Source organism: Streptopelia decaocto (assembly GCF_964273445.1).
Source record: "Streptopelia decaocto genome assembly, chromosome: 3".
NCBI classification, from domain to species: domain Eukaryota; kingdom Metazoa; phylum Chordata; class Aves; order Columbiformes; family Columbidae; genus Streptopelia; species Streptopelia decaocto.
In genome coordinates, this window is record NC_138656.1 from 117183922 (window position 1) to 117193645 (window position 9724).

Here is a 9724-nt window from a genome sequence, read left to right on the forward strand (position 1 = left end):
GGGATCTTTTCCAGGTGGAGACAGGTCATCAGCCTCCCAAAGTAGATGAGACAACACGCTCAGACACAAGGTGTGAATTTTGGGGTTATCCTGTGCAGGGACAGGAGTTGGACTCGATGATCCTTGTGGTTCCCTTCTAACTCAGGACATTCTATGATTCTATGACACAAGGATACCTGACCTGGCACATACTTTTGCTGTATTTTCCACAAGTAGAACAGGCCTTTTGCCCTTTTTCTCCAGTTAACTCTAAAATCTGTGAGACTTATTTTTTTTTAACCAAAATTGCTCTAGAATTTTTTTGCCTAGGCTGACACCAGTCCTATTCAAATGCCATTGTGTGTGGGAGCACTACTCATCTGTCAGGTGGCCAGATGCACACATGGTCCTCCACACACTGTTAACTCACACAGAACCAGTATTTTCTGTAAATATCCCTGCCCCTCCCTGGAAGATGCCAAACCAAACAGGATAAATGGATGGCTTCAGCAGCTAAAAAGTGCTTTATGTTCAAATTTAGCATCTGGATCCCAGGACTAAAGGAAATAAAAAGGCAGTGGAAACCCTTTGGAATTATTAAAAGAATTCCTGCTGTAGATGAGGAGCTGTCTCCAATGCACTAAGTATTATCCAGTGCTGGGTAAGATGCACATCATCTTGTAACAAGCTGTTGTAGCTGAGACCATGTGGTCCAGTGTCATCTGGAATGTACCTGGACAGTCAATTAAAAATAGCTGGAAAATAGCTGGGAAAATCTTGAGGGTGGTAAAACACTGGCCAGGTTGGCCAAGAGAGGTGGTGGATGAACCATCCCTGGAGACATATCAGGCCAGGCTGGATGGGGCTCTGAGCAATCTGAGCTGGTAAAGATGTCCCTGCTCATGGCAGGGGTTGGATTAGATGAGCTTTGGAGGTCCCTTCCAACCAAAACCATTCTATGATTCTATGAAAGCCACAAGAAGTTATAGAAAGGGAATGTGGGCTCTTGGACTATGGCTATATGAGTAAATGAAATAACTTGGAACCTGCCTTTGGAATCGCAGAATCATTTAGGTAGGAAATGACCTTTAAGATCATCGAGCCCAACCATATTTGGCCCAGGGAACAGTGTGGCTTATAGCCATTTAGGGAAATTCTTTCTCTACACCAAAAAGAAGGTGGCCTGATCCACACTGTACAATGGGAGCAGACTTGCCATCACCCCAAACAGAAAAATCTGCACCAAGAAGCAGCAGGTAGGTGATCCCAGACAATGCTGGAGATCACACTCTGACCCTGCCTTGCCAACTAATATAGGCACAGCCTTACATTTCACAGGGAGACCTTGGAAAAACCACATCAGTTCTTTATTCCTCAGATACTTGCTCTAGAAAATAAGAGAAATGATATCATCTTCCCCCATTGCAGAATTTGGCACTGTGGAAATGAAAATCATTATGTAAAAAGCAAGGGTCATGTCAATAAAAGCATGGGCTTAAGGTGATATATAAAAGTACCTGGCTTGTTCAGATTTCGTAAAATCTATGTCTCTCTGCTTCCTTAGGAGCTACAAATACCTCCATAAATCTGACCTGCCGTACTGCTAGCTGGCTAAATCCTGTTTCCATCTAAGCCATTAGCTGCTTGATTCCATTCACCCTACAGAAAATGTACTTTTTCCATGTGTTTCCATTGCCCAAATCACCCATTTCTCAGAGCATTCTGCACACATCACCTTCACCACCTTCTTCTCGACCCTTCGGCTGTCCTCACTTGCACTTGCAGATGCTTCTGTCAGCCCAATAAATAGCATAAGAAATTGGTTTCCTGAATCAAATCAAAGACAACGTTGCACATGTTGGGGTGTTTTTTCTGAGTTTTCCTTGAACCCCATTCCCTTACAAAGCTCAGTCTTTGCTTCTCTTCTCCTCATGGTCACGTTAAAAATAAACGAGTAGCCACAAACTCTCCAGTGATGGCTACTTCTGAGAAGAAAAGGAACATCATGCCAGACCCTGGGCTGAAACTGATGCAGAGAAAGAAGCCAAAAATGAAATAAAAGTTAAGGCCGCTAGCTGACACAAGTCTTCTGAGCTGTTCAGACTTGTTGCTGCCTGCAGCAGGCTTTTTCAATCTAACGTGGAGGCAAAATTAATTTTTAATATGTGTAGCTCCCAGGTCCTAGTCCCAAAACAAAGAGGCACATTGTGTTTTATTTAGCTTGGAATGTGCCTCATTAACGGCATCCCCTGGTGATTTTTCATCAACTCTCTAAGCTAGCTGAACCACCCAACGACTCTTTGGCTTTAATGTGCAATTTACTGAAAACGCTTGGCTTTCTTGCTCGATATTCAAAGATAGAACTGAGGTGGGATGTGACTTCTGAACACACCAGGCCTCATCCTGAAGTACACAGCCACAGTTAAGGATTCTTCTCTGAAAGAGGTTCTGACGCCATGGTCATTATCTGGTCTAATACCACTGTACTCCAAAACTTCCTGAGACAACATGTTTTGACATTGAGTAACAAAGGGAAAACTCTGGTCGAGGGGAGTAGTGAGCCTTTAAAATAATTGAGAAACAGACATGAAATTACAAGTGAGGTCTGAGTTTTCCAGGTCTTGCTCGTCTTAGGTGTGGAGAGCTGTCCTAGACCTGAAGAGATGTCCTTTCCCAGAACCAGCTTTGCCCATGGCAGGTGTCCTTGCTCATGGTTACCTCTCAGTGCCACCCTGCAGCTTGGACAGTAACACCAGAAGAAACCAGCATAGGATCTTATGACACAACAGGATCTTCTGACAGTGTGGCTTAAGTGCAGAGACAGATTAACTCGCACCTACATTTTTTATTTGGAAAGATTTTTTTAGTCATCTAGTCTACCCAGTGCCAGAACGATGAGTACCTCAGTGCACCTGGTTTTAAGAGGCAGAAGGAACGTCCTAAATTCTTGTCCTGACATGCAGTATGAGAGATAATATTTCAACATATTATCTGTGATATTAAGTCTGAGTGTGACTCCCTTCAATACTTTGAAATTTTTATCACTGCTGCTATACTTGCTTGGTGGTTACCTTGAAAGTATAATTTTCTTTCTCCACGTCAGTCAGGTTGTTAAATACATGTCCTCTAAAGATCACTTCCACATAGTACAAACCCTCCTGGGGTGAAGACCTAGGTGGAAGAAAATGTGTTGTATTATTTTTATACAGATTTGGTTTATGTTTTAGGAAACATCAGGTCCTTCACATGGCCTCCATTCTTAGCAGGTCCACTGAGGCTTCAATGGGGCAAAGCAAATTTACACTGCGAACCCAAACTTTAGACATATGAACCCAAACTCTAAAACTGCAATTTAAAAGAATAATAGCAATAAATTACAGTTGAGTGCAGAAAGTGATAGGACTACATCAGAACTCTATCCAATTTGTACATTAATGCAAAACACAGGCATGCTAATTAGTGTTCATTAATACTAATGAATAATTACTATTCATTAGTATTAAAATAACCTAGGGCTGCCTGGATTTACAGGGTATCTTGGTCCTGGTTTGTAAATTAATGCTGCATCCTTAATGCGCGCAGTTTCTCAGCACCTTATTCAGCAGAATCAACTCCCAGCTGAATCGTAGCAGCAAGAAGTGGAAAAGCCCCATTCGTGTCACTCTTACAGCCTCTTGTGACATCTCTATTATTCCAATTAAATAATCTTCTTTAAAGTTATGACAGGATGGTAAACAGGGAGCTTATATTGTCCAGCTGGTGCTTGAAACTGTATTTGTTTCCCATTCTATCCATAACCTCCCTCCATTATCTTTTACAGGTCAAAGACACCAGAAGCTGATAAAATCCCTCCCCAAGATTTTCTTGGGAGCTTTGCATCTAAGAATTAGACGCCTGCAAACCTTTGAGTATCTGAGTCTAGCCTCTCCAAGAAGTCTCACTCTGACTCTCATACTAACTAGCCTAGTGCTTCATTAACTTGAAACAAAGATAAATGCAACACGACTTAGGAGGTGCTCAGGTGCAGACACAATAGCAGTCATACAAATGCCTTGAACTCCCAAAACTGCCTGCAACAACCCTGAAAGAAAATGAGGATCCTATCAGACAAATTACAAGGTCTCACCCACACTGTAGTCATGGATCATACCTGGTTCTGCATCTTATAGTGGATAAGTCAAAATACACAGGAGAGACATCACATGGCAACCTGGGCAGATCTGGATTCACCAGGGACACCTCCAGCTGGGAGCGATGGGCCAAAGAGACATGTTCTCGCTGGTGAGATGTTGAACCTACGTAGTCAAAGCCAACCAGAATTGCTCTGTGAGGACAGGATCACCCACACTCAGTCACACCTGATATCACCATTTTTGGCTGTACAACCCAGATTCTCTTTAGGAGCAACACTTAGAACCTCTGATCAGGCTTTTAAAAATCATGTTTGTGTAGTTTCGTGTTAAAACCAAGTTCATCACACCATGCAGCTGCATGGCTTTTTTGCCTCTAATACAATATTTGGTCTCTTCCACATGTATTCTAGGCAGAGATTGACAGTTGTTGGGAGTTTTAATCACCTCAGGCATCTACATTAGAAAAAAAAATCATGCTTATAGATACTTAAAACAACTGCAAAATTAGAATCATTTCACACAGTTTTTGCAGTTGCTGATGTCTTGCGTATTTTTGTTGACAAAGCCTCAAGTTGGCCGGTGCTGCAAGGTGGACCTGCTTAACCTATTTCTTCAGAGAAACCTGTCCAGAGGATCAAAGACTTTTAATCTTCAGAAAGTCAAGTGTTATTTGAACATAAATTCGCATGCTTAATTTTTCTAGTGTAATGAAACAAAACTGCAAACAAAGAAGGCTTGCAGACAACTCTCTTTTCACTCACAATCTTGACAGGTGGTTCCCAGCCCACACATTCACTTTAAATGACATCAGTTTCTCAGCTGTGCCTTTGTGGCCAGGAAGGCCAATGGTACCTGGGGTGGATTAGGAGGGTGGTCGTCAGTAGGTCAGAGAGGTTCTCCTGCCCCTCTACTCTGCCCTGGTGAGACCACACCTGGAATATTTTGTCCAGTTGTGGCCCCTCAGTTCCAGCAGGACAGGGAACTGCTGGAGAGAGTCCAGCGCAGCCACCAAGATGCTGAAAGGAGTGGAGCGTCTCCCATATGAGGAAAGGCTGAGGGAGCTGGGGCTCTGGAGCGTGGAGAAGAGGAGATTGAGGGGTGACATTATTAATTTTTACAGATATATAAAGGGTGAATGTCAGGAGGATGGAGCCAGGCTCTTTTCAGTGACAACCAGTGATAGGACAAGGAGTAATGGGTTCAAACTGGAACACGAGGTTCCATTTAAATTGGAGAAGAAACTTGTTCCCGGTGAGGGTGCCAGAGCCTGGACCAGGCTGCCCAGGGAGGTTGTGGAGTCTCCTTCTCTGCAGACATTCAAACCCACCCGGATACCTTCCTGTGTAACCTCATCTGGGTGTTCCTGCTCCAGCGGGGTGATTGCACTGGATGAGCTTTCCAGGTCCCTTCCAACCGCTAACATTTATGTGATTCTGTGAATTTGCAGCAAGCTGCACATTTTCTCCTGGTCCAAGGAAGGTTTTTGCCCTTCTCCCAAGGCCTGGCTGTCTGCTTCCCCTCACCAAAAACAAAGATACTGATTGAACTCTTGAGTTCCCAGCTGTGATTGTCTCTGCCTGCCACACAGTGATATTGGAGAAACATCTCCCTTGAAGACTTGAGCTTCCTTTCTCCTCTCCATTTCAACATCTCTATGGGAATGCACAATATAGAGACAAGTAAGACTTACACCATTCATCATAGTTATAAATGACTGAGTGTCGGAAGTTGAGCAGCTAAACTGAACCTACAGCTGGCTCAGAAACCAACTCTTCCTGGTGAATCAATATTCAGCATGACAGAAAATCAGGTCCAGCTTTGTACAGTTAGGTTTGGGTCTAATTGAGAATGGCATATCAATTTCTGTGATTTTTACTCAGATCGCATGTTTATCGTTGGTGTTTCTAAAGTTTCGGCATCACAAGACCTATGAACAAATGAGACTTTCAGCTTTTTTCAAAAAAAAACACAAAAAAAACCAGCAACAACAAAACAAAATAACAACAACAACAAAAACAAAAACCAACGACAATAACAACAACAAAAAAACAGTGGCAGGGAAGAAATTTCTAGCCCCACATCTACAAAAATGAGGCAGAAATCTGACTTTTCTCACTTAGAAAGAACTTAAATCCAAGCAATCTTTAGTAATATCTTATGAAGTAATAATTTCAAGCCAATTTCACCAATTATGGGTGCCACAGCCCCTGTACCTGTTGCTTAGGGTTTGTCACTCAACCATGAATCTCAGAATGATTCTCTGTTATTTTGACATGTGCTTCAAAAGAGCTTAAAACTCACCATCCAGGGTAATGGTAATCCACGTTCCTCCAGCGACACTGCCCTCTCGGGGCTTAATGAGCAATCCTGTGGCTGTTACTGCAAAAACAACCCAGCAACATCAGGTTGAAGTGTAATGCAAACATCTAGAATATTTCATTCAGGATAAGACATAGTGGTCTGACCACTGTCTCTCCATTGATCCCACCCTTCATCTCATTTCTGATTTTTAGGCTTCCAAATTAGTCATATTGATCATCCTTTTTTTCCCTACAACAGTCTCCCCCATTTATTAATTCTGTTTCCCTCAAGATGGTTTTAATGCCTTCAAGGCTTGGTGAACAAGCTACAGTCTGAGTCCTTTGTCTTCCCCAAGAATCAAAATTAACACAATAAACCTCATGTTTATTCCTCCAGCTCTCCAAGAAATGTGCTTTCTCACTTTTACACACTGTCCACAAAATATATCTGCTTCTGGCTCTGAGACAGCCTGTCCAGCTGCTTCTTGTTGAAGTTCTTATGAAAGAAACACAGGACTGGAAAGGAACTTCTCTTCCATGAAATTAAGTCACCTGTAACTCACCATACATCGTCTTTCAGAAAAGTATCAAATTCTTAAGGTGATTTAGGATTTACTTTGGTTATCCTGATCCTCTGAAGCTAAAAAGGATGAACCAATGTCTGGTTTTTTTGTTTGGTTGGTTTGGGTTTTTTTGTGTTTTTTGTTGTTGTGGTGTTTGATTGGGTTTTTTTGGTAGACAAATATCAGAATTTTCAATAAGTCCTTTTACAGTGATATCCAGTTTCCTGTTTAGCATTTCAGGAGATTTCCAACTTCTTAGCTGCACAGGAATACAATCTCACTGAACATCAGTATTGATCACCGAAGCCAAATATTGGACACACTTGCATCACAAGCCCTTAATATCAACACACAAACAGCAACATGACTATCATCTTGTGAATTAAAACCAACAGGTGTGAGATAAACACAGGTAGAACAGGAACAACTTACAACAAATCCAGAAATCTCCACTGGCTATGGAAATAATGCCATTAAGGGTAGACAATGTCCAGTATGCTGCAGTCAATATACCATAATTTTCAACACCTTTTAGAGATGCTTCTCCATATCTCTCTCACAGTCTGTACCCAGCCCAGCAGCACCGGATTTTGCTGGTGTTGTATGACCAGTGTGGTTGGAGACAACACCTCTCTGTCACTCACCTGCAAAGAATATCAGCTCAGCACTCAGAACAGTTGATCTCCAAGGGAACATCTTGAACTTTGGATGCGGATTTCACAAGAAACTGGCTCCAAGATATAGCTGCAGGCCGTAGCACCTTCCCTGTAACTTTAAAACAAACCCTATTTGTATTATTTCTTCACATTGCGGAGCTCTGGGGGCAGACAAGATGGACTGCAATGTGGAATCACAGAGAAAACACTGATTCACCTCTCACATGATATAACGGATCGATATATTGCAAACCATACTCTTTTTCCTGCCACCTAACAGACCTATATAGCACATATGCTCCTCCAAGCAAACTACTTTCCAGCCAAGCTCAGGATTATCTTTCCCTTACTTGGGTCATGTTTCAGGAGATTGACTCTGATTAAGCATTAGGCACAGGCAAATTGGTGAAACCAATGGCAGGATTTACAGCTGTGTTAAAATCTCCTAGTTCTGTCCTGCTTCATGTGAAATTGTTGTATTTATTACATTAAATCATGGTATGGTCATCTCCAGCTCTGAAAGCCAATGACTTGAGAACCTTTCTGATGAGCAGAGACTGCAAGAGCTGGGGCTGTTCAGCCTGGAGAAGAGAAGCTGAGATGGGATCTCATCAATGTTTATAAATATCTCAAGGGTGGGTGTCAAGAGGATGGACCAGACTCTTTTCACTGGTGCCCAATGACAGGATGAGGGGCAATGGGCACTATTGACTATTATGCTCTCTAGCCTTCCACAGCTAGCTCCACACTAGGAATGGCCCGTGCTGGCTCCTCAGGTGTGCTTAGGTATTGCTTGGAAGAGCACTGGTAGACTTGATCACAACAGTGCTAGGAATTGCACTAATAATTTAAGAATATAAACATTTTAGTCCTTGTAACCTGTGAAGTTCCTTGGTCTTAACTTGCTGTCATAGTCAGTCATACTTTTAAAAGGCTATGCCAGAAACCATTCTAACTTTTAAAAATATAAATCATTAAATTCTACTGCCTTCAGCCTGGGTTCTGTACTAGTATGGAAATAACCTAGCCACGTTTTAAATGACCAAGAACCTCAAATTCTCACCAATGAATACAGAGAATTGGACACTTGCCCAGAAAATCCCTTGGTGGTTAACACTCAGCTCAGATCACAAAAACCCCAGGCATAAAGATAAAATGAAATAGCAAAAAAATAATTTTGGATTGTTTTTATAGTAGGATCTAAAGGGCAAAATTCACAATTACTGTGTGAGACACTGTATAATCAATAAATCTAGAAGGAAGAGAAGAGCATGTAGAAGAGCAAAACGATGCAAAGTCAGACAGCCTTTCACATCCCTGCTCCACCAATGAGTTATGGAAAAAAAGGACAAGAGCAGATCTCAACTCTTTAAAGGCCCCATTCCTCCACAGGACAATGGTACCAAGAGCTCATATGTTTTTCCATGTAGTAGTCTTGCCTCGATGAACATACACTCCACACTGATTCAAGCCCTCTTGTACATTGGTGAGTGCCTGTCAGGTCACCTGAGAAAGTCTAACTGTCTATGGCACTGTTTTGTTGCCTTCTGTAAATGTCCATAAGACCCATCAAAATGAAGCCAATTGAGTTGATTAACAGCTATATTAATTAAAAGAACACTATTCAAATAAAATAAGGGGGGGAGGGACAGACTGGTTCTTTGTTGCTGCTACAGTAGTTCAGAATACCTATTGCTTTAAGTAATTTTTAAAAGGATTGACACTTGCAGAGAAATAACCTGCAGTCTATAGGCACAAGGTGCTCTTGAACACTGATTAGAAAATATGGTCAGCTTGTGTCCAAAGGTGCTGGATACTGTTGAGACATTGCGCATTCCTTACTTGAGAGGAAAGTGGAGGGAAAGGAGCTTGCTTCTCTGTTCCTGCTTCTGTTTGGCCTTTGCGAGATAACATAGTAAGGAGTTTCAAGGCAACAGGTTGGAGAAGAAGCCTTCTCCAAGTACTAAGGGACAACCAATACTGATCTGGTAGCTGGGTTATTTTTGATAGCGATATATTGACTCATGGGAAAGGGAGGGAATGAATGGACAACAGAAATAAATGCTCAGGACTGTACAGCAAAGCATTTGGTG

General features: G+C 42.1%; 1 protein-coding gene across 1 annotated transcript in view; it reads right to left on the reverse strand.

Moving 5' to 3' along the window:
- Positions 1–7671, reverse strand: part of PKHD1 (PKHD1 ciliary IPT domain containing fibrocystin/polyductin) — a gene marked incomplete at both ends in the record, with an annotated part of 268094 nt that extends 260423 nt beyond the window's left edge. The window contains 4 exons of the mRNA XM_082047184.1: positions 3051–3150; positions 4130–4274; positions 6414–6491; positions 7620–7671. Coding sequence (XP_081903310.1) covers positions 3051–3150; positions 4130–4274; positions 6414–6491; positions 7620–7671 — 375 coding nt within the window. The remainder of the gene's footprint in view (positions 1–3050; positions 3151–4129; positions 4275–6413; positions 6492–7619) is intronic.
- Between the last annotated feature and the right edge of the window lie 2053 nt (positions 7672–9724).